This window comes from Heteronotia binoei, chromosome 10, assembly GCF_032191835.1.
Source record: "Heteronotia binoei isolate CCM8104 ecotype False Entrance Well chromosome 10, APGP_CSIRO_Hbin_v1, whole genome shotgun sequence".
NCBI lineage: Eukaryota > Metazoa > Chordata > Lepidosauria > Squamata > Gekkonidae > Heteronotia > Heteronotia binoei.
This window is the reverse complement of record NC_083232.1, coordinates 100,205,013-100,229,965: the sequence shown is the minus strand read 5'-3', so window position 1 is coordinate 100,229,965 and position 24,953 is coordinate 100,205,013. Positions and strand designations below refer to the sequence as shown.

At 44.2% G+C, this 24,953-nt stretch overlaps 1 protein-coding gene across 7 annotated transcripts in view; it reads left to right on the top strand.

Moving 5' to 3' along the window:
- Positions 1–24,953, top strand: part of FHOD3 (formin homology 2 domain containing 3) — a 407,856-nt gene that overhangs the window by 27,165 nt on the left and 355,738 nt on the right. For all 7 annotated transcript variants that reach the window (XM_060247836.1, XM_060247834.1, XM_060247833.1 and 4 more), the window contains exon 2: positions 19,146–19,252. In XM_060247836.1, the coding sequence (XP_060103819.1) occupies positions 19,146–19,252 (107 nt within the window). The remainder of the gene's footprint in view (positions 1–19,145; positions 19,253–24,953) is intronic.

The following is a 24,953-nucleotide window of genomic DNA, read 5'->3' as shown; positions in this document are numbered from 1 at the left end:
CAAAGCATGACTACGATTCCATCCCGATAAGGGGGGCGTCTCCTAAATTTCCAAAACAGCTGGATCAGCTCTCAGACAGACAATTGGTGTCTGGAGGTATTCACCAAAGACTATTCCTTAGAGTTCAGCAAATGTCCACTGGAATGCTTCATCATCTCCGCCATACACAAAAACAGACAGCTATCCAACATTTGCTCTCCATTCAGGCGACAGAACTAGAACGCAATTCAGACAGGGGACAAGAAGTTGCCTCAATATTCTTCATGGTTCCCAAAAAGAATTGGAGAGCAATCTTGGACCTGAAGTACCTCAACAGGTTAATCAAAATTTCTCTTGTTCTGTATTGGAGAGAATCATTTCCAGTTCAGAACCCTTCTATTTGATCTCTCAACAACACTGTAAGGGTCTTTACCAAGATCTTGATCAACCCAGTTAAGAGACCAAGGGATACCCATCCACCCTTTCTTGTTAAAGCTGCATTTGTATTAGGAGAGCCAGTTTGGTGTAATGGTTAAGTGTGGACTCTTATCTGGGAGAACCCGGTTTGATTCTGCACTCCTCCACTTGCACCTGCTGGAATGGTCTTGGGTCAGCCATAGCTCTGGCAGAGGTTGTCCTTGAAAGGGCAGCTGCTGTGAGAGCCCTCTCCAGCCCCACCCACCTCACAGGGTGTCTGTTGTGGGGGAGGAAGGGAAAGGAGATTGTGAGCTGCCCTGAGACTCTTTGGAGTGGAGGGCGGGATATAAATCCAATATCTTCATCTACCTCACAGAGTGTCTATTGTGCGGGAGGAAGGGAAAGGAGATTGTGAGCCTCTCTGAGACTCTTTGGAGTGGAGGGCGGGATATAAATCCAATATCTTCATCTACCTCACAGGATGTCTGTTGTGGGGGAGGAAGAGAAAGGAGATTGTGAGCTGCCCTGAGACTCTTTGGAGTGGAGGGCGGGATATAAATCCAATATCTTCATCTACCTCACAGAGTGTCTGTTGTGCAGGAGGAAGGGAAAGGAGATTGTGAGCCACTCTGAGACTCTTTGGAGTTGAGGGCGGGATATAAATCCAATATCTTCATCTACCTCACAGGATGTCTGTTGTGGGGGAGGAAGGGAAAGGAGATTGTGAGCCGCTCTGAGACTCTTCGGAGTGGAGAGCAGGATATAAATCCAATATCTTCTTCTATCTTCTGCATTTGTATTGTACGTCTCCCTCAAAGCCCTCAGTCAGAAAGCAACTGTGTGAAATTAGGCTGATTAATAGATTTGTAGGGATTTGATTGAGACCACTCAGAGCATCTTCTAGCTCAGTGTGGATTTGGGTCTTGGGCCATGGCTATGCCCACTTCAACACATTGGCCCTCAGCAACACGTGCAAAGGAACCCTCAGAAGTGCCTTCCTTGATCCTGCCCAGAAGGAAGGTCTCCAAGCTACAGGGCTACATGTTTGTGCAATACTGTCCAATCAAAGTTGAGGCATTCCTGATCAAAACCAAACATTTTGTATTGTTTAATAGGCTCCCTTTGGCAGTGCATGAGGTTTACATAGTGGGGTTTCAAAGATGCAAAAGCGTACATTTTCTCTTCACAGGCAGTGAACCATCTTGATAGCGTTGTGGGCCCTACATTACTGTTGGGATCTGATAATATTCGTGACATGAGGCAGTATTTGCTCACCTTGCCCTGTAATGTGTTTTAATGTTGGAAACCAGCCGTAGAAGTGCTAACAAGGCATTAATTTGGTAACTGCTCAAAAACGCTTATAAACTTTTGGAGCATGCCTCTGAAGTATAGTAAAATTTTATGTTAAGTAGCTAAAAGTCTGGGATGTGAAACATCTCATTTACGTTCCCTGCACAGGTTAACTAGGCTATAGAAATTTCAGTGCCTCAGATGTTTGATAGAGCTTTAAAACTGCAATGTTTTAAACATTCTAAATTTAGAGCCAGAAACTGGTAAAGCCACAGTTTCAGCACTTTCTCTACAACTGTGCTAAACATTTAAAAGGTGATGAGGTACAAGAACAGTGTACAATTGTAACCACAGTTCAGGCTTCTGTCAGTCATATATTGCCATATAAACAGCTACAGAGGTCCCCACCAACACCTTTTTAGGTGTCCAGCAAGTGCTTTTAGAAGGTGGGCAGGGCTAGGTGGTGCTTTTGCCCAGCAGGGCTTCTCATTGGCTATTGGAGATTAAAAAGCATCTTGCTAAGCAGAGTTTATGCCTGAAATGTTGAAGGGTTACTGTCAGAATTATAACTAGGAATAAGGCCCGTAGGGAAAAAAAATACAACAAACTCTCGAAAGAGTCTCTGGGCGAGTGCCCCCCCCCACGTCATCTTCCCACCCACTCAATTGAAGGCATTCATTCCCCCTCTCAAGGGGTGCTGATCTCTGCCATCTGGAGAGCAGTTGTAATTCTGAATGATCTCCAGCTGCCACCTGGAGATTGGCAGCAGTGATTCCCTAGGGGGAAATGGCATTGCATCTGTCTGAGGTCCCACCCTTCCTCAAACCCCACCCTCTCCCGGACCCAGGGAACAAGTTCGTACCCTTGAGGCCGAGGTGGCGGACCTGGAGAAGCAGAGACAGTCAGTTAGGCACTCGGAGAAGACACTCGGGGACATGTTAGAAAGAAAGAAAGAAAGAAAGAAAGAAAGAAAGAAAGAAAGAAAGAAAGAAAGAAAGAAAGAAAGAAAGAAAGAAAGAAAGAAAGAAAGAAAGAAAGAAAGAAAGCATTTTTCACCATCAGATGACCCCAGCCAGCAACAATTCTGTCCAGGGGTCATTTGGTAAAAAAAAATAGCTACTGGAATGCCCACTCCCCACCCTTCCCGGCTGAAACACACACACACACACCCTTCTTTGCTGCCCAGGCCTCCCGGCGAAATCTCCCCAAAAGAGCATATTGCAAGGCACACGAAAGCTCATACCTTGAAGAACACTTCATGGGTCTAAGTGCCAGTGCACTCCAGCTTTTCGTTTAAACACTGGGAGGGGGGGAGAAGGAAGGAGAGGCAGCCCAGCTCCTCTCTGCACAACACAGAGACGGGGGAAGGAAGGAAGCCAAACAGAGCTCAGGCTTTGCCGCCTGTGTCAGTCTTCAAGACTAGCTTTTTTTCTGCACAACTGAGAGATGGAAGGAAATGGAGTGCAGGCTTTGCAGCCTGTGTCAGTCTTCAAGGCTAGCTTTTCTCTGCACGACAGAGAGACGGGGGAAGGAAGGAAGCAGAGCAGAGGTCATGCTTTGCTGGGGGCGGGACTAGCTTTGGCTTTTCTTGTGACCCGGTAGTGAGGCTTCCGTGGCCTGGTACCGGGTCACGACCCTGCAAATGGGAAACACTGCTTTAGAGATTGGTGAGATTTTGGGGGGGTAGAAGCTTTTGAAAGTTTCCTTCACCATATCAAAGAAAGCTTCTGCCCCCAAAATCTTGTTTTGAATGTATTTTATTTTGTGTCTTCTCTGTGGTGTATGCAGTCTTGAGCTCTGAAAGGAAGAAAGGAGGCTAATCGATATTTTTAAATCAATAAATACAGCAGCCCAAGTTATTAAAGGCTATTTTTGAAAGAGGACAACAAAGAAACTTTGTGAGGGCAATCCAGTGTTGGCATACAGTCCACTGAATTGAAAATTACAGATGAGGCGAAAACAACATGGGCAAAAATAGAGCAATCAGTTTCCCTGTCCTTAAAAAAAAAAAATCATGTTTAGGTCCATTGGAAACCTGATTAGTTGTGGGTATTAAAATAACATTTCAATGACAGCTGCCACTTCAGTGTTGGTTTATTCTCCTTCTGACTTTCCTTTCCCAGAGTATTTTTTAGAATTTGCTCCTCCTGTCCCCTGCACTTGGACTTCCTCAGTATGTGTGGTTCGCTCTGCCTTCCGTGGTAGCCATTTTGTGGTTGTTTGTCAGAATTCCAGAGGTGCACATCAGGCTTAAAACAGTTAGGGACCCCTGGAGTGTAAGATGGTCAGTAAACCCACTGGAGGTATATCAAGATGGGAGCCATTTTACCCCGCACTCAGAGCATCTTACAATCTCCTATATCTTCTCCCCCCACAACAGACACCCTGTGAGGTGGATGGGGCTGAGAGGGCTCCCCCAGAAGCTGCCCTTTCAAGGACAACTCCTGTGATAGCTAGAACAGAGCAATAGTCTAGTAGTACCTTAAACTAAACAAAGTTTGTGGTAGGGGATGAGGTTTCGTGAGTCACTGCTCAGTATCTGCAGAAGTTAGCAGTGACTCACAAAAGTTCATCCCCTGCCGCTAATTTTGTTACTCTTTAAGATGCTGATGGACACTTGCTCATTTCTAGAGTAACCAACTGGAACACAGAGAGGACTGTCCCTCCCCTTGCCCCAGTTGGAAAAGGATTGTTTTGCTCCATCCTCAACATCTTCATGTTTTGAAATGGATCATAATTGATTTAGGGTTGGATCCTGTGGATATGTTAATGGTGGCGCTTTTCTTGACATGCTAGGTGCTTTCTTCTGACACAAAGCTGTAGGGTTGCTTAGGATAGCATGTTTGGTTTTGTACTAGAGTCAGAACTATTGCCAGGACTGGAACCTTCAAGCAAATAAACCCTCCTTTGCTCTTGCATCCAAGAGCCGAAGTTTTAAATGGTGGTTTTAAATGGCCATCAAGTTGCAGCCAACTTATGGCAATCCAGGAAGGTTTTCAAGGCAAGAGACATTCAGAAGTGGTCTGCCATTGCCTGCGTAGCAACTTTGGACTTCCTTGGTGGCCCCCCATCCAAACTAGGGCTGACCCAGCTTAGTTGCTGAGATCAGGCTAGCAAAAGACATTCAGAGGTTTACCATTGCCTGCCTCTATAGGGATCTTGGACTTCCATGGAGGTCTTGAATCCAAATATTAACCAGGACTGACCCTGCTTAGCTTCCATAGGATCTGATGGGATAGCCCGGCTCTCCAGGTCAGGACAAGGTTTTACATACAGCATGGCCAGTGTTTGTTTTTCACATGAAGTGTGCTTACTTCAATGACTGTGTGCCTGTGATCATAGGCCGTGGGGGTCACGCTTAGAAAATCTGTGTTTGTGTGTTTGAGGTCTGTTGTCATGGAAGTTACTATGATATTATCTGTTGAACCCATTAAAGGATCAACTAGTGAAAGGAAACGGCTTGAGAAAGGAGCGAGGCACTATTAGCATACAAATGGTTCTTCCAAGTACCACACACAATAACAGAAGAGGAGAGAAATGTGTAGACATATGTTTTAGCTCAATCTGATATAGGTAGTAATTCTTGTATGCCAATCTACTCCTATGCCAAAATAAAAGTTGGGAAATACCTGGAGATTTGGGGGTGCAGCCGGAGGAGGGCAGAGTTTGGGGAGAGGAGGGACCTCAGTAAGATATAATGCCACAGAGTCTTAGAGCAGCTTACAGTCTCTCCTCACAACAGACACCCTCTGTGAGGTAGGTGGGACTGAAAGAGCTCTTTGGAGACCTGCTCTTGAGAGATCAGCTCTACGAGAACTGTGGCTGACCCAAGGTCACACCAGCAGCCACATATGAAGAAGCGGGACTCCATCAAGGAAGCCACGAGGGCCCTCCGTTTGGGAGAGCTGAGCAAGGCTGTGGATGATAGGATGTTTGGGAGGTCTTTAATTCATAGGGTCACTCTAAGTCTGAAGCATCTTGACAGCACTGAAGACACTCCACACTGCCTCCCCCATCCAAACTGGGGTCTGGCACACCCGCTTCAGGTGTGGGATCCATTCATGGGCCACCTGTTGCTGCCTCTAACTCAGCCTAAACTAGGATCAATTCAACAAGACAATAGTCAAGTTTAACTCTTGCTGAAATTATTAGGCATGTTAGAAGTACGAATCTAAAGCTACCTGTTCATGTTTCATATAGTTCAAAATACTGGCCTTTAAAATATGTTTTGGCTGTACTTAAGAATTCTTTACAGTGTTACAAAAAGGGTCCAGGCAAGTAGGCATGAAAAACCTCAGTTTGAGACCCTGGAGAGCTGCTGCCAGTCTGAGTAGACAAGGCTGACTTTGATGGACCAAAGAGGGTCTGATTCAGTAGAAAGCAGCTTCATATGTTCAAGAAGTCCTCAGTGAGATCAGTAATGGTGGACAGATTTCCCAGAGAAGTAGCTGGTGCTCCCTTTTTCCTGCAGTAATGGGAGGGTTCTTCATACAGAGGACTGGTGACATCCAGCAAGCTTGGACAGTGGGCTGCTCAAAATATGTCTCAGAATCCCCTGCTGAACAAAGGAAGATGCTCATTGGCAGAGAGGCTGATGTAAGAACTCCTGGAAGGTCAATAATTTGAAAACCACTGATTTAGAGCAAGTGTAGGAAATTCCTGGCATACAGGGCTAGGCTTGCCAACTCCAGGTTGGGAAATTCCAGGAGATTTAGGGATAGAAGCAGTGTAGAGTTTTTAGGATCCCTGACCTGGATAGCTCAGACTAGCATGACCTTGTTAGATCTCAGAAGCTAAGCAGTCTAGTATTTGCATGGGGGACCTCCAAGGAATAGCAGGGTTGTGACAGAGAAGCAGTCGATGAAAAAGCACCTCCGAATGTCTCTTGCCTTAAAAACCCTACAGGGTCACTGAAAGGCAAAAGGTGGGGGTTAGGGAGGGACCTACTATGCCATAGAGCCCTCTCTCCAATGTGGCAAAGTTCTCCTGGGGAACTGATGTCTGTACTCTGTAGGTTAAGTTGTAATTCTGGGAAATATCCAGGCTCCATCTAGAGAGTGGCCAACCCTACACCGGACCATTTTGTTTCTCAGGCAGGGTCAGTTCTCCACCCAGGGGACTGGCCCTCAGTTTCCAACATGACTAGCCAACTATTTATTCAATTTTTAGGAAAATATTTGTACCCCACCTTTTGTTTTGGCTTGAGGTGGCTACAAACTACAATCCTAAGTCACAGAATCATAGAGTTGGAAGGAACCAGGGTCATCTAGTCCAACCCCTCACAATGCAGGAAATTTGCAATACCTCCCTCTAAGTTCACAGGATCAGTGATGCTGTCAGATGGCCATCTAGCCTTTGTTTAAAAATCATCAAGGAAGGAGAGCCCACCACCCCCTGAGGGAGCCTGTTCCACTGAGGAACCGCTCTGTCAGGAAGTTCTTCCTAATGTTGAGCTGGAAACTCTTCTGGTTTCAATTCAGCCTATTGGTTCTGATCCTATCTTCTGGGGCCACAGAAAACAATTCTGCACCATATGACAGCCCTTCAAGTACTTGAAGATAGTGATCATATCACCTCTTAGCTGCCTCCTCTCCAGGTTAAACGTACTCAGCTCTTTCAACCTTTCTTCATAGGACTTGGTCTCCAGACCCTTCACCATCTTCATCACCCTCCTCTGGACCTGTTTCTTAAATGTGGTGCCCAAAACTGAACACAATACTCAAGGGGAGGTCTAACCAGAGCAAAGAAAAGTGATACCATCACTTCACATGATCTGGACACTATCCTTCTGTTAATACAGGTCAAAATTGCATTTGCCTTTTTATCCACCGGATCACACTGTTGGCTCATGTTCAACATATGGTCCACTAACACCCTAGATCATTTTCACGCGTTACTGCCAAGAAAAGTCTGCCTCATCCTATAATTATGCATTGGATTTTTCCCACCTAAATGCAGAACTTTACATTTGTCTCTGTTAAAATTCATTTTATTGCTTTCAACCCAGTTTTCCAGCCTGTCAAGATAATCCTGTATCCTGTTTTTGTCTTCTATTATATTTGCAACCCCACTCAATTTAGTATCATCTGCAAATTTAATAAGCATCCACTCTATTCCTTTATCCAAATCATTTATAAAGAGGTTAAACAAAACAGGCCCCAGGACAGATCCTTGAGGCACTCCACTTGTCACTCCTCTCCAAGAGGATAAGGAACCATTCACAGGTACTCTTTGGGTGTGATCCGTCAACCAGTTACAGATCCATCTAACAGTAACAGGATCTAAACCACATTTTACCAACTTGTCAACAAGGATAGTATGCAGAACCTTTTCAGAAGCCTTACAGAAATCAGGATAAGCTATGTCTGCAGCATTCCCCTTATCCAGCAAGGTAGTCACTTTCTCAAAAAAAAATAGATCAGGTTAGTTTGACATGACTTGTTCTTGAGAAATCCTTGCTGGCTCTAAGTAATCATGATCATCCTTTCTAAATGTTCCAGGACCGACTGTTTGATGATTTGTTCTAAAACTTTTCCAGACGTCAAGCTGATGGGTCGGTAGTTACCTGGATCCTCCTTTTTCTCCTTCTTGAAGATGGGGACAATCTTCCAGCACTTCACCTGTTATCCAGGATGGGGACAATCTTCCGGCATCTCATCTGTTTGTCAAGAGTGCTCATTTCTGGACCACATTTTATTAGGTAGAAAGCCAGCTCTCCCCCATTATTTACAACCCAGAGGGCATGTAGCAAAAACTTCTGGCCCTGGGATGTTTACGTTATAGGCTGGCAGTTGGCACCTCACACAGACAGCCTTTATCGGTTCACAAATACATGTGAGAATTTTTCTGATGTTTTCAATAGCCTAAGATGCCTTAGTATGGATAGATAGTTGTTTAGTAATCTTTGAACCCGTGACTCAAGTATGCATCTGTAATGTAACCTTTGATGCTATCCTATATAGCAACTGTGTAACTGTTGGTATTCCATTACTCCCAAGGCTTATGTCCTTGGAAAAGCTCCTGAGTTTCTTACAATAAACATATCTTTTGATTCAAAACAAAAGGACTCAGTGCTTGACACTGTTATCCAAGAATTCTAAAAAATAATGGCCAGAGGCTCGGAAATTACATCTGCGAGTTCTTTTAGTACCCTTGGATGCAGTTCATCTGGCCCTGAGGACTTTGCTTCATTAAAAGAAACTAGGTGTTTATGTACTACCCCTATGCTGATCCTAGGTTGCAGTGCCCTACCCTCATTATATGTTCTGTTTTTGCCATGTTGAGCACCGTTTCCCTCAGAAGAGAAGACTGAGGAAAAGTAGGAATTGAGCATTTTCTGAAGTCCAACGTATACATCTGATTACATACAGCTTTCCCCTTCTCTAAGACTATAAATTCCAAAATCACATTGTCACTACTGCCCAGGGTGCCCCCTTTTTGCACCTCATCAACCAGTTCTTCCTTGTTGGTGAGCATCGAGTCCAAGATAGATGATCCCCTTGTTTCCTTCTCCACTTTCTGGAAAATGAAGTTGTCAGCAAGACAAGTCAATAATCTATTTGACCTTTCATTTTTAGCAGAGTTGGACTACCAGCAGATGTCTGATAGTTGAAATTTCCCATGAACACTGTGTCCCTTCTCTTTGAGAACTTTGCAGTCTGTTGTAGGAGTATCCCATCCAAGTCCTCTGCCTGGCTTGGTCTATAGCAGACCCCCACCATAATATCACTTACTCCTTCTTACTCCTTTTATTTTTACCGAGAGACTCTCAACTGGGCTGCTGGGCTGATATTTCCTCACAAGTATATACCTCCTTCACATACAATGCTATGCTTCCACCCTTCTTTATTTGTCTGTTTCTTTTAAATAAGTTGTACCCCCCAATCCTAATATTCCAAGTGTCATCCCATCAAGTTTCAGTAAGGCCTATTATGTCATAGTCACTTTCCTACATTTGGACTTCCAGTTCCCCCTGCTTGTTTCCCATATCTGTGCAATAGTATAGAGACATCAGAATTCATGTTTTATGCAACCTGAGGGGTTTTTTTTCAGACATACCTGCAAGTTCATGTTACCTAGCATATGCACCACTCTCTGCAAAGCTTTAGCATTCTTATCTCCAGTTATTGACATCACACTAGGCTTTGAAGTATTGTCTCCAGGGCTTATTTTTTATCAGGAACTCCTTTGCATATTAGGCTACATTCCCCTGATGTAACCAATCCTTCAAGAATTTACAGGGCTCTTTTTACAGAACCTACTGTAAGCTCCAGGAGAATTGGTTACGTCAGGGGTGTTTGGCCTAATATGCAAAGGAGTTCCTGCTACAAAAAAAAAGCCCTGTCTTGCTCTCCCATACAATTTAGTTTAAAGCCCTCCTTATTAGGTTAGCAAGGCTCTTAGCAAACACCCTTTCCCCTACCATCGTTAGGTGCAAACCATCTCCTGATAGAAGACCACCGTCTCAAAAGCATAAGCCGTGGTCCAGATATCCAAACCTTTCCTGATGTAGCCAGTTTTTATTTGAAGTATTGTTCTTTCTCCTCCTAAGCCACAACCTTCAACAGGAAGAACTGACAAAAACACAGCCTGCACTCCCAGCTCCTTCACCTTCTGACACAGAGCCACATAGTCTCTTTTAAAATGTTCAGGCCTGTGCCAGGCAGTAAGTTCCCACATGGATCAGCAAGAAAGGATAATAATCCATGGGCTTGACGAAGCTTCCTATCCTTTCGGTCACATCTTGGATTCATGCACCCGGTAGACAGCAGACCTTTCGAGATGACAGCTCTGGTCAGCACACTTTGGGCTCTACCAAGCAAGGAATGTCCAATTACCCCTCCTTTTCCTGTATTGGGGAGCAGAAGCTCCAGGCTTCTTATCCACAGGGTCCTGAGAAACTTCCCTCAAGTTTTCTGGAGCCTGGGGAAGTAGCCCTTGTTTCAGTGGTTCAGAATCAGTATCTGCGGGGAGATGCTAGAACCAATTGCTGAGCAGCAGAGGCTCAGAACGCCTCCTGATTTTTCTGCTTCTGCAGGTTACATTTTCCCCTTTTCCTGTGTTTGGTTCCCTTCCATTTGCTGAGATACCTTTTCCTCTTCCTCCTGTTGTCCTTTCAAGAGCACTTCATGGGTTCTGTCAAGAAAATCCTCACCGTAGCGTGGACAAGCGTGCCTCAAGTTCCCGTATCTTCATCCACTTCCCAGTTTGCTGGCACAGCAGCATCTTCACCAGTGGATGTTGCGGAAGTTTTGGCACTCAACGTGACAAACGGTTGCCTGCTGCAGACTCAGTTGGCTCCTCATAGGGATCTTCAGTTACATGGCTGTTGAAGCCCTGGGGGTTGTTCGAACTTCATCTTGGGCCCTTGAATTCACCTCTAGCTCATCCATGGAGATTTGACTCCTTGGCATAGGGTTTGCATCAGAAAGTGGGCCATAACTGTGTTATTCTCGCTGTTGACCCTTTTCATTGCTCAACAGACACAACATTCTTGCCTCAAACTCCATGATGGAACAATGTCAGGGAGGGAAAATAAAAAAAAAAAGGTTAAGGTAGTCCCCTGTGCAAGCACCAGTCGTTTTTGACTCTGGGGTGACGTTGCTTTTACGACGTGGTTTGCCATTGTCTTCCCCAGTCATCTACACTTTCCCCCCAGCAAAGCTGGTTACTAATTTTACCGACCTCGGAAGAATGGAAGGCTGAGTCAACCTGAAGCCGGCTACCTGAACCAGCTTTCGCTGGGATCGAACTCAGGTCATGAGCAGAGGGCTCCGACTGCAGTACTGCAGCTTTACCACTCTGCGCCACGGGGCTCATTTCAGGGAGAGAAAATACAATAACATAACATATAATAATGTATTTTGCTTTTTCAGTGAACCGTGAAGAGGGGAGGAAGCCGGAGGAAGGCAGCTTTTGTAATAGTCTGGGACTCTAAGAAACAAATAAAAAGCAGTTGTTGGCAAATAAAGCTCTCTTTTCTGCCAAGGCAACTTGGTACCCCTTGTGCATGGAATTTAAAACAGGATGAGGAGAAACCACTTTGGTTGCAGCCGGAGAACCCACTGAAGCGTTGTGAGGGGGAGAAAAACAAAACAGAAAAAGGGTTCCCTGAAGTTTGTTGGCATGGCAACATGTGTTCTTTTTCCTTTGATTTACATGTCAGTTTGGTTTTGTGCTGGGGGTGTTGTGGGGTGGGGAGGGCGGGCTGCCGCCTTCGTGGTACTTAAGTACATGTGGCTACCATGTGTTGGAGGCTTCCTTTCTTCAAGTGGCTGCTGTAGGCCCAGTCTGAAGCAGAAGACAGTAAAAGCACAGAACCCTGAACAAAGTCCGGGCTAATGAGTTAGCTTTATTTAAAGCCAACCAGGAATTTCTGTTGTCATTTCCAAAAAGGGTCGCATAAAGGATTTGATTCTCTTCAGGTAGCTGGTTAGGAGCCAGCTTGGTTGGGGTAGGGGGGGGGGCTGCCTTTTGTGTTGTTCCAGGGGGCTGATTCCCTTTGAATGCTGCATGTGAAAAAGAGCTGCAGAGCTAGAAGTTTCTCTGTTGTTTAGCAGTGGAGATACTTTTGTGAGGGGAAGGAATTGTTGGGGGGGGGGGGGAGGTTTTCCCCTTCCTCCTTTTGGTAATTGGCCAGCTGAAAAAATTCACATGGCTTTTTGTAAACTGATTAAAACCAGGCTGATGAATCTTTTTTAGTAAGTTTGCTTGTTATAAGTAAAACTTTCTGGAAAAACAAAAGAGGAGTTATCGCAAACCATAAAAAAGTGAAAAAAGAGACATTAATGGGAAACTTCTTTGCTGCCTCCTCTAATGTTGCTTCCGTCCTCCACACCTGTTACTTTTTTTAAAAGCACGGTAGTTTCTGATGTGTTTGGGCTATAGTCCAGCTCCTGTTTCCATGAGTTTAAAATGGATTAAAATCAATGGGATTTAAGCATAATGAGCAATCTTTTTTTTTTTTTAATTTTTATTCAACACCACAGAAAGACAAACATAAAATAAAGTTGTATACATACAAAATAGTCAAAAGAGTCATTCTTAAATATATGTATATATATATCCTCAGAAACCGATAGACAAATTATAACCAAATATCTCGAATTACAACCAAACGGCCTGCCCAAAACTAACCATATTTACAATACTAACAGAAATTTATAACTCTCACATTTCAAGAGCGAATTTACATAGCAAGGATCGTTGTCTAACTTTTCAATTATCGGAAACCATTTTGCAATAAACTTTTCATGGGCCATGTAGGGATCTACAGAATTAAGACCTGATGCTATTTTTTCCATGGCCATATGGTCCCAAATTTTGGAAAACCATTGATCGACACTTAAATAATTAAGGCTTTTCCATGTGGTAGCTATGACAGATTTCGCTGCTGTCAGCAGAGTTACCAACAATGAGCGATGCCTAGATGGAATTTCCGAATCTAACCAGTTATGCAATAATATGAAATCTGGAGTATATGGAATGCGAACACCCGTAATTTCTGACACCTTTTGGATAATACATTTCCAGAAGCTTACGACTTTCTCACATTCCCACCAACAATGGAAAAAAGAGGCTTTCTGGCCACAACCTCTCCAACACAAAGGGGAACAGTCTGGTAAAATATGTGCTAAACATATAGGAGTATAATACTACCTTAAAAGTATTTTATAATTTAACTGTAGAGTATTAAGTGAATTGGTGTTGAAAGCTTCTGATGACCATATAGAATCCCATAATGAGCAATCTGATAGATGCTTGTGCAAACCAAGTTTCTATTGGGTTTAATCAAAATACACTTCTAAAATTTCACTAACATTTCTTATTAATCCACTTATATTGCTTTTTGCAATGCTCCCTCATTTGGGTAATGGGCTGTGTCTGGACTGGTAATGCTCCAGCTTCACTAGGGTTGCCGGGTCCCACCAGCTACCGACAGGGGAGGTAGGGTTGCCAAATCCAGGTTAGGGAATGCCTGGAGATTAGTGGATGGAGCCTGGGGAGGACAGGGATCTCTGTGGGGTACTGTCACGACTCAGCGGGGACTTACCAATTGCTGCCACCACTCTGGGTTAAGGGTCTCCCTTGAGAAGGCCTAGAGTTCCCTCCCAAGCCTTTCAGGCCTCCCTTAGCTTAGGCCTAATAATGGGTGTGAGGACCAGGCAGAGGGAACAACAGGGGGGAAAAAAAGGTTTATTTAAAAGGTCAGTGCAATATAACAAACAAGGTGCATAAAACAGTAAAAGGGGTGAAGGGAAGAACGACCAAATGCCCTAACGTGTCTGTCTATACAGTCCCTACTGTAATACCAACACTTACCCCCTTGGGTAAGGCTCTTTCCCCTGCTTCAAGCTCTCCAGGCTACAGCTTGCCTCCAACTCAGCCTTCCAGGGAAAGAACACCCCCTTCCTGGGCTTGGCGCTTTTATCTTCTCCTCCCAGGCCCCACCCCTCTCTGAGCCAGTTTCCCTCCAAAAACTGGCCACCCAATCAGAGGGACAGGAGGGATCCTGGAAAATGTGGGCTTCCTCGTAACTCCTAAGTAGGCTTCCCTGGGGCCTGCAGGCCTCTCTAGGCCCAGGATCATGACAGGTACAATGCCATGAAGTCCACCCTCCAAAGCAACCATTTTCTCCAGGAGAACTGATCTCTGTAGTCTGGTGATGAGCTATAATTCCAGGAGATCCCCAGGGCCCACTTGGAGGCTGGCATCCCTAGCAGTGTCAGTTTGATGTAATGCTTAGGAGTGTGGACTCTAATCTGCGAGAACTGGGTTCGATTCCCCACTCTTCCCCCATGCAGCCAGTTGGGTGACCTTGGGTCAGTCACAAGTTTCTCAGAGTTGTTCTCTCAAGAGCAGTTTTCTCATAGCTCTCTCAGCTCCACCTGCCTCATAGGGTGTCTGTTGTGGGGAGAGGAAGGGAAGGAGATTGTAAGCTGCTCTGAGATGCTGAGTGAAGGGTGGCCTATAAATCCAACTCCTCCTCCTCTTCCACATATTGAATGATGTAGAGCTTTAGAGTTTAAAAAGTCTGCACATTTTATTGACTACCATGCAGCAGCTGTAATTCCAGGAGAACTCCAGGCCCCACCTGGAGGCTGTGTAGCAAACAAAGAGCAGCGCGGATAGTAGAGCAGGGAAATTAGATAAACACCTCCGCAAAGACCAGCCTCCTCTCTTATACAAAGCATAAAGTTTACTTGTAAAATCAGGATCATTCAAATATGCGAAGTTTTAAGTGCAAACAAAGGAACATATGTGACCCTGCCCACAGTCCTTTAAATTGGAAGTCCATGTCCATAATGCTTCAACACTAAGGTGGGGTCCTGGTTCCAACGTAGCTGTTATCCACGGAGACCGATGCTCCTGTCTTCAAATGCACAGCTAGGCATAAAATGATATGCGACGCAGTAGGACTCTCTCCCACGTTTCGCTGTTCACTTCTCTCTCTCTCGGCTTAACTTCGGGAACGAAGATTTAAGAAAGGTGCAGTAGTCCACGTCTGCTGCAGGCTTGCTGGTGGCTGACAAGACCAATGCGGGACAGGCAGGTCCGGCCACAGTGGCTGCAGGGAAAAGTCTGATTTGGGGTTGGTGCTGTAGCAGTGCGATTCTTCCTCAATCTCCTTTTGTCCTCAAGACCAGCTATGCGTGCGTTCTCAAAGGAAGAGACAGCCTGGTGGACGGTGTGCCTCCATGCTTTGCGATCTGAGGCTAGGTCAGACCACTGGTGATGGTTGATGCGACAGGTGCCAAGGGATTTCTTCAAGGAGTCCTTGTACCTCTTCTTTGGTGCCCCTCTATTTCGATGGCCGGTGGAAAGTTCGCCATACAGGGCAATCTTGGGAAGGCGGTGGTTTTCCATCCTGGAAATACTCCCTACGCAGCGCAGCTGTGTCTTCAACAGCAGTGCCTTGATGCTTATAACCTCCGCCCGCTTGAGGACTTCAGTGTTGGTCACAAAGTCACTCCAGTGGATGTTAAGGATGGTGCGAAGCTTAATGAAACACTCCACAGAAATTCCTCAGCAGGAGAGGAGGAGGACCAGATCAAAATCAAGAAAAGAGATGGAAATTGTGTCAATGTTTTTCATGCAGTCAGGCAGCTTTGTTTTGGTTTTGCCTCTCCAGTCTTTTCTAAAGCAGAGGTTCTCATACTTTGTCAACACAACACTTCTTGCCTCTCTAAATCTTCTGCCACTAAAGTTTTGATTCAGCTCATCAGCATCCAGTCTGACATGATACACTCTGCAAGATCTTGTCCTGTTCAGTTCCTTAGCTGCATGTTCATTTAGCCCTTATGTTTTCTTCCCCCAGAGGAAGAAAAATGGATGTTTTGGAGGGTGGAGTCTACAGCATTGTACTCCTCTGAGGTCCCTGCTCTCCTCAGGCTCCATCCCCAGATATCTAGGAGTTTCCCCACCTGGATCTGGCAACTCAAAGTCCCCTCCATCCCCTGTTGGTAGACGGGGTGCGGGGGGGGGGGGGGATGTGGCAAAGAGCCTCAAGGCATCACTCCAATATACCTTGGGAGTGGCTTGATAAAGGATACTTTTCAGTTAAAATCACTATGCTACACAGAGGTAAATGTTTGCAGCTATTGGACGTGGAGTGGTCTGGCATTATTAATCGTGTTTAAAGTTTTCTTGTGCTTATTTTTGTGTACATAGATGTCTAGTGGTTTCTTTAGTGTATTTGGATGTACATGGCATGATCTGTTTTATATATAGAGGTAGGTAGGTTGGTCGGTGGGTAGCTATATTGGAGTGATCCCTTGAGGCTCGTTGGTTGAGAATATGGGAGAGAAGCCTTTTGTATGAGCTTGAGTTAAAATCCGTGCACTTATCTCTGCATTCAGAGGTTTCTTCTGCAAAGTAGGACAGTTCGCAGAAGCTCATTGGAAGGTCTCAAGCTAGACTACTCATAGTGGTACCCAACCTTTTTCAGCATGTGGGCATCTTTGGACTTCTGACACAGATTGGTGGGCACAGGCACAGCTTATATTCAGTCACACAGTGAAGATCCTGTGCTGTTGTGGCAGCTGTGCCAAAGCAACCTGTTAAAAACTGCACAGCCAGTCAGAAGTCTTGCTGGGCAAAAGCCCCACACACTTACTGAAAACACTTGCTAGGGACCAAGAAAGGGGCCCGTGGTTGTCGTAGCATCCGTGCACACCACGTTGGAGACCCCTGCTGTAAACTGAGTAGAAATAAATGGCCTGGTGAGGACATATTGCTTATCTGGGGTTACTGTTGACCACAGATTGCTGACTTTAATTTTAGTTGAGGTCTCAAATGCACAGTAAAATCATTGCAGGCTGGCTACCTAAGGTGAACATGTTTAAGGTGACCTAGACAAGATTTACTTGTCGCCTTACATACAGAGAGGCAGGGGAAGTGTTTTAAACCATGCAGATATAATGCTTACCACAACACAAACCATGCAAGAAAAAGACACAGAAATTGTCAAATGTTGAAGACAATACCTAGGCTTCTAGGATGGGTAAAACCAGGGATGGGCATGAACCAAACCATGAATCGTGACCTGTGCTAAAAATGGCAGATTCATGGTTTATTCTGAACTAGTTCGTCTGATCCCACTGCACCTGAACACAAAAGTAAACCCGCCTTTTTTTTCTTGGCCTATTGTTTGGTTCATGTTTGGATCATTTTCCCTGACAGCCTGGCATGGTCTCCCAGCCCCCTGTGGCTTCTAGTCAGTTTCCAGTTTCTAGATGTTGCAGCTCCACTTTCCCCTACCCGTTGCTGCTTCTAATCCATTTCACTCCCCTTCAAGCTTCCTGGGGGTGAGACGGACCAGAAGCTGCAGGCCGATTTCTGTTTCTTTCCTCAGCTTGACATGCACGTAGGAGAGCAGTTTACTGGAGGCACCTGTTTGGGCGGCTGTAGCTTGGCCTTCCAGAATCCAATTTGCACCAAACATGGAAAGCAGACAGAGGAGTGTCCGCTGAAGAGTTTGCTGCAAGTTTGGCATCTCTAGCCCATTCAGGGGCCATTCTGCGCCTTCCCAAATCAAACGAACCAACAAACCACAAATCATTTGGGAAATTTAAACACCCCCCCCCCCCCGAAATGAACTGAACCACTGAATTGGGCAACCCAATGAACTATGAAATGAAACGAACCACCATTTTCGCGTTCCATGCCCTTCCCTAGTTAAAACTTAGCATTGAAATTTATCTAATTGTAATAGATATAACCTTTTTGTTGTTAATAAGATACTGTAACTAAGAAAGTTCTGGATTATTCTTTTAAAGTTAGAATTCAAATACTGTACTAATGACGTATTATTATCTGCTCATACATTTGAAATTATTAAATGGTTGACAATATCTAGGTTTTTTTTAGTAAACAAGTTGATTTTACTGGATTTCACTTGTATTTGAAATTTGAAAATTGATAAATCTATACTTTCCCCCTCCCCTTTTTTCCTTCTGTAGCTCCGTTTTCTTTTGAAGAAATAAAAATGTTAAAAGAGAACACAAACTGTGATCTGTGAGCTTACGGCAGACTATAACGTTGCATCCTGGTTTGCAGCTCGATCCTTCATCGTGGCTTTGTCCGGTTCATTGATTCAATGTTGTGATTTTGTAGAGCCAGAACAGATTACCTCTTTTATTCTTTCATTTGGGGATTAGTGATCGTGCCGGGAGTAGCCACATGCTTCTGACATCTGGTGGAAAAGTTCTGATGTCTGGTTGTGATGTCTGTTGGAAAAATTTGCAGCTCTGTGTAGAAACCAGTTAGGATAGGGTTGCTAGATCCCCCGACTCACCAGTGAGGGGGTGGAAGGGAGCATTCTGGGAATGGGGCGGAGCTCTGCCCCCCAACAGCGACATCCTTGTGTGACACATTGGGGACATTACATGGCAACGCTCTGGTTTGAGGGCAAAACGCTGTGGTAAAATTTCCTTGAAACCATAGAGTTTTGCTCTAAAACCAGAGTGCTGCCATGCAACATCCTTGATGTGATGATGTCACTTTTGTGTGATCTCATTGTATCAGGTATGCCAATGTTTGGGGGCAGGGTTTCCCCACTGGCCAACTGGCTGGCAGCAGGCAGAAGCCCCCAAAATTGGGAGATCCTCCACCTTCCACGTGGGAAATAGTAACCTCAAGTGAGGAATTAAGGGCTGCAAAAATGTAGAGGTGGAATTATTTGTGTGGACAGGAGAGATGGTCTGAAGAAAGTAACCCTGAAAGAGCAACCTTTGAATTGTAAATGTAAACTGTTTCTCCAAATACTGATCTTGTGTGTTAGGGTTGCTATCTTGGGGTAATGGGTGATATTTTGCCTGGCATTTTTTTTTTTAAACAACACTAGAGCTTTAGAGATTTGATCTGAAAGCAAACAGTAAAACAATGTGATTTGTCTCTGTGGGAGGAAGGTTTTTCTTAACATCAGAGAACTGGAGCAGTTTGTATTCTTTCTCTTTCAGCTGGATGATTGTGCACTGCAGTTGTCTCACAATGGTACCTACTTGGATTTAGAGTCTACCCTAGCAGAGCAAAAGGATGAATTGGAAGGTTTTCAGGAGGATTCTGGGTAAGTGTCTATATTTTGGTCCATGGAAAATTTAGGCAGCATGTGGAAATAGTGTAATTCTTGTGTGAAAAATTGTGCTTTAAAACTAAAGTAAGAAAGCTAGAAAAGTTTAGAAGAAAGTAGGTTTACTGAAATTTTATTTTATTTTACAAAATTTATACCTCACCTTTCAGCCCTCACGAGGGTAACCAAGATGACTAACAAATATATGTGTGTGCTTGTGCATACTTATGTGTGTTTATGATAAAATCACACTTTAAAACCAACCCAAGCCCCACATCATTAAAACTATTACTAGCATAGCTAAAATACATACAAAACCAAAAATGTAAGAATTAAAACATTGGTCAGGAAGGAAGGGTCACTAAGAGAATGCCAAACTAAATATAAAGGTCTTTACCTGCTGGTGGAAGGTGGCAACTGAAGGGGACACACAAATTTCTCTGGGGAGAAGGGTGTTCTTGAATTTTGGTGCCACAACTGAGACTTGGTTGCCATCTACCTAATCTCAGAAGACCTAAGGGGTACCTGAAAGAGGGCCTTTAAACATCACAGTTGACTTGGTCCATTAGAGCAGATATTTATTTTTTCTTTATTATTCATGCAATGTATGCCATTCCTTTCCCTGACTTGTACAAAATCCATGAGAACAGAGCTGTTATGCACATTACAAAGCTAAACTGGTTTACCAGTCATTTGTTTTCCAAGGAAACCTGTATTGTTGTAGTTTTGGTGAGGCATTGTGGGAGAGAACAGGCTGGGGTTCTTGGAATTTCACTGTACTACAATTTCCGAGCCCTTCTGAAGCGCTATGAAATTGATGCAAGGTTCTTGTGTCTGAAAGAGCCCCGTGGCACAGTGTTAAAACTGCAGTACTGCAGTCCTGAGCTGTGCTCACGACCTGAGTTTGATCCCGGGCGGTAGCTGGGTTTTCAGGTAGCCGGCTCAAGGTTGACTCAGCCTTCCATCCTTCCGAAGTTGGTAAAATGAGTCCCCAGCTTGCTGTGGGGGAAGTGTAGATGACTGGGGAAGGCAGTGGCAAAACCACCCCATAAAAACTCTGCCATGAAAACGTTGTGAAAGCAACGCTACCCCAGAGTTGGAAACGACTGGTGCTTGCACAGGGGACCTTTCCTTTTCCTTTCCTTCTTGTGTCTGTGGGCCTCCTTCTGGCGTGAAGTTATCAGAACAGAAGGACCAACCAAAATATTGCAAAGCCATGAGTAGGCTGAAGACATTGTATGGAGCTCATCTGGCCTGTCAGACTGCCAGGGAACTCAAAAGGTTGGTCATAATATTTTGGTTGGTCTTAGCCATTCATTCAGGTATTTGATTTTTGTGTGTTGTTTTATACAATTGGCCTTCTGTGCTCATATAAGGTGAAGTCATTTGGGTGTGCTTAGAGATGTAAAATTTCTGGAATTTTTTCCCCCAGAAAAAAACAGAAATTTTTGGAAAAATTGGGGAAAAAAATGTTACATTAGCACTTTTTTTTCTTTTCCAGATTGAAAGTCATTTTGTTACTTTAGGAACATAAAATATGACTATGGACAATTTTACTTGGCATGAAATTATCGTGACTAGCATATTAAAAATATAGTGTATCCAAACAATTATTACAAACATAATTTATTTTTTAAAATAATATTTATTTGTAATTGTAACAAATGGAGCAACAATTTCCTGAACTATTTACTAGTTTATGTGGAACAGACAAAAAAACCTCCACAAAACAATTTTTAAAAATCCAGAAGTAACAATTATTTATATTTCCTCTCCACAGTATTAAATAAAAATAAAAACCTCATTCTCATAAAAAGAATTGAATAGGGGGGAAGTGTATAGAAGGAAGTGTAGGACTAAGTTTTAATGAATGGGCATGACTTGCTTGTCCTCAGTGCACAGAAATTAGAATAATATGATACCATACATATTTTTTAGAAATGATTTGAAAAAAATATTTGAACACCTTGTCTTAAAATATTTCATTTGTCATGTTAAAATAAAACGTCCCATAATCAATTTCTTTTATTTTCTTTTTTTCAATTTTTCCAGTTTTTCGGGGGAAAAAACAAAAAAGCCTTCAGGACAAAAACCAAGAAAACCTGGTTTTTCCCCTAATTTTTCCAGTTTTTTTCCAGGCCTTCACATCTCTAGGTGTGCTTATATTTTGTTGAACTCAGCCCAACCTTTTGCCTGTTTATGTGGAAACAAATTCTGCAGTGTCCAGTGAATCTTTCCCTTAGGATTGCGGTGCTCATGTGACCGCTTCTTGCTACTGTGAGAATCATAGAATCATAGAGTTGGAAGGGACCTCCAGAGTCATCTAGTCCAACCCCCTGTATAATGGAGGAAACTCACAAATACCTACCCCAAATTCACAGGATCTTCATTGCTGTTCTGTGGCCTTTGAAAAGACTGTTCAATTTACAAAACATTTCTTTATGTGTTGCCAAATCTGTGTAAGAACCTCAGAAGAGCCCTGCTGGATCAGCCCAGTGGTCCATCTAGTCCAGTATCCTACCTCACATAGTGGCCAACCAGTTCCTCTGGAGGGCCAACAACAGGGCATAGAGGCTTAGGTCGTGTAACGTCGTTTCTCCAACCTCTTGGCATTGTTTTGAAATCACATAGCAATGATTTTGCTAACTTTACCAGTCATCCTGTTCTCCTGCCTGTAGACTGATAGTGACCAGGCACAATTATTTCCCAGCTCTATTGCCTGATCTCCTTGATCTGAGGATACCAGAGATGGACTTTGGAGTCTTGTGCAGAAGTGGGGGGTAGAGTACTCTGGCCTTTGCCATCAACCAGAGGCCCATGACCCACTGGGAGGTTGCACCCCTCCCCTTCCCAGAAGGCTCAGTGATAGAGCATCTGCTTCACATGTAGAAAGCTGCAGGCTCAACCCCCGACATCTCCAGTTAAGAAGGACCAGGCAGCAGGTGATTTGAAAGTCCTCTGCCTGAGCCCCTGGAGAGCTGATTGCAGTCTGAGTAGACAGTACTGACCTTGATGGAACAAAGGCCTGATTCAGTATAAGGCAGCTTTGTGTATCCCTGTGACCACGTTTTGGGGTTTTTTTAAAAAAAAGGGGACAGGCCATTTCGTAGTGGTAGAGCATCTGCTTGGCATGCAGCAGGTCCTGGGTTCCATTTTTTGCATCCTTACTTTAAAAAAGGATCTGGCTTTTGGGCCATTTGGACAATGTGAAAGACCTCTGCCATTTGGTCGGTGTGCCATTTGGACAACGTGAAAGACCTCTGCCATTTGGACAATGTGAAAGACCTCTGCTTGAGCTCCTGGAAGGCCGCTGCCGCTCTGAGTAGACAATAGTGTCTTTGATGAACCAAGATTCAGTATAAGGCAGCTTCACTTGTTGAAGAATAGCAGCAAGAGAAGATCTGTTCAGCCCCAAGTATTCAGTGTCTGTCTCTTTAGTTTGTAACTCAGAGGACAGGACCTGTATCTCTTGAACAATTGGGAGACTGTTTTCATCCGAAACTGGAATTTAAATATGATAAAGAAATGTAAATATGCATGTGCAGCAAGTAATGTGTTGGTGATCTAAATAGGGATAGTGTTAATCCTGTCCCCATTTTGAACATCTGCCAGTTACTCATTTTTCAACTGCTCATGTACTGTAGATTGTGGCTTTATCCAGAAACAAGTTTTCAGTGACTTCAGAAAACTTCAAATGGGAGCCTACATCTTTAAAGAAACAGTTGATTTGCATCTTTCCCCATTGAAGCCAATAGATCCTTTTCATGACAGACAGAGGTCCAGTTATCTAAATGGGCCTTGGAAACATCTGAGGCCATTTGGACAATGAGAATTGCACATGGCTTCATGTCCCAGGAATGCACAAGTGGGTGCACAGAGAATTTGGATAAGTTGATTAACTGAGGTCCTGAGAATAAGTGTTTTGAGAAACAGGAGTTCTGCTAGGGAGTGCTCTGCCATGAAACAAAGCTGAGAACATGTAAATACCATTTATCACCCTAGATACCTTATCACATTTGTATGGTAAGCTGCATAATGGCATACGGTAAGATTACATGGAAAGCTAAGGGCCATATTGTTTTATCGGTTGTTCTGGGAGATCTTTATTGGCTTTGTCAAAGTGCCATGGTGTATGGGTGGGGTGACCCAGGAGGTAGATTTTGGCCCTTTCCATTTAGAACATGGGTTATATTAATCCAAGAATGAGGGTCAGTATATGCCCTGGTAAGCAGCTGGTTTTCTCGCTGGGTCTCTGTGAAAATGGAGCTAGGGGTTATGTGTTACCACCTCATGGCCTCTATTTTGATGCCACCCCCAGCTAGATGCCTTGATGCAGGGGGAAGCAATTCAAGGAAGGGGATCCCTGGCATGTAGGAGGAGAGGAGCCATACCTAGCTGGGGGTACTCTGGAGCAAGCCTGGAGGAAAAATGAGATACTGTCTCACCGAGAGATCTGCTCTCTGAGGGGATCAGGCTGCAATTAAGAACTTCCTGTGATATCAGTGCGGGAGCTTGTCATGAAAAAACTCTCTCTGCCATTCAATATCCAATTGTTTTACCACTTTGGCAGGACTATACCCAGTCCTCTTCAGACAGGATGTTTGTTACCTCACCCAGAATTCATGCCCATATTTGAACCAGCCACTTACAAGTCCTGTTTTGACCTTCCCAGTTTGAATATGCTCTTGAATCCTTTCCTTCTGGGCCCAGCCCTCATATTGGCACTGCATGGGCCCTATTTCTATCCTGTCTGTTCTTGCAATGCTTGTCCTATAAAGGGGAGAGAAACCATCCCCAAAGAGTATTTTTAACTTGCTGCTTGTGTTCCTATTCAACATATAAAATGCAGTCATAAAAATACAAGAGCCCTGCTGGATCAGACCAGTGGCCTGTCTCACCCAGCATCCCATCTCACACAATGGCCAACCAATCCCTAAGGTTGCCAGGTACCCTTGTCACACTAGCATAAAAACATAAAAACATAAGAGATGCCATGTTGGATCAGGTCAATGGCCCATCCGGTCCAACACTCTGTGTCACACAGTGGCCAAAAAAACCCAGGTGCCATCAGAACATAAGAGAAGCCATGTTGAATCAGGTCAATGGCCCATCCAGTCCAACACTCTGTGTCACACAGTGGCCAAAAAACCAGGTGCCATCAGAACATAAGAACCTAAGAGAAGCCATGTTGGATCAGGCCAATGGCCCATCCAGTCCAACACTCTGTGTCACACAGTGGCCAAAAAACCAGGTGCCATCAGGAGGTCCATCAGTGGGGCCAGGACACTAGCAGGTGGATTTGGGGGCGTGTTCTGGTAGTGTGTGGGATGTTATGCAGTCCCTAACATAGAGTTTGCCTTTTTCACTACTGTAGCACACTGGGTAGACACTTTCATTGAGCTATCCACTACAAACCCAATATCTTCTGCCCTCTCAGTCCCACTTTCTGCTTTAAATTTTTGTGAACTACTTCATCTATGGATTCACTGGATCCCAGAATCAATAGCAGCTATTAGTGTCTCTCTCTCTCTCTCTCTCACCTTCTCTCCCCTCCTCCTGACCCTACATTCTCGCTTTCCTGACACTGACTATGGAAAAGGAAAGGAAGAAGTAAGAGAATAATTTCTTGTGGGTCTCCCACTTGTGCATTCCTAATTAAGCCATTGTTAATTTTTCCCTGTCAGTTATGGGTTTGTTA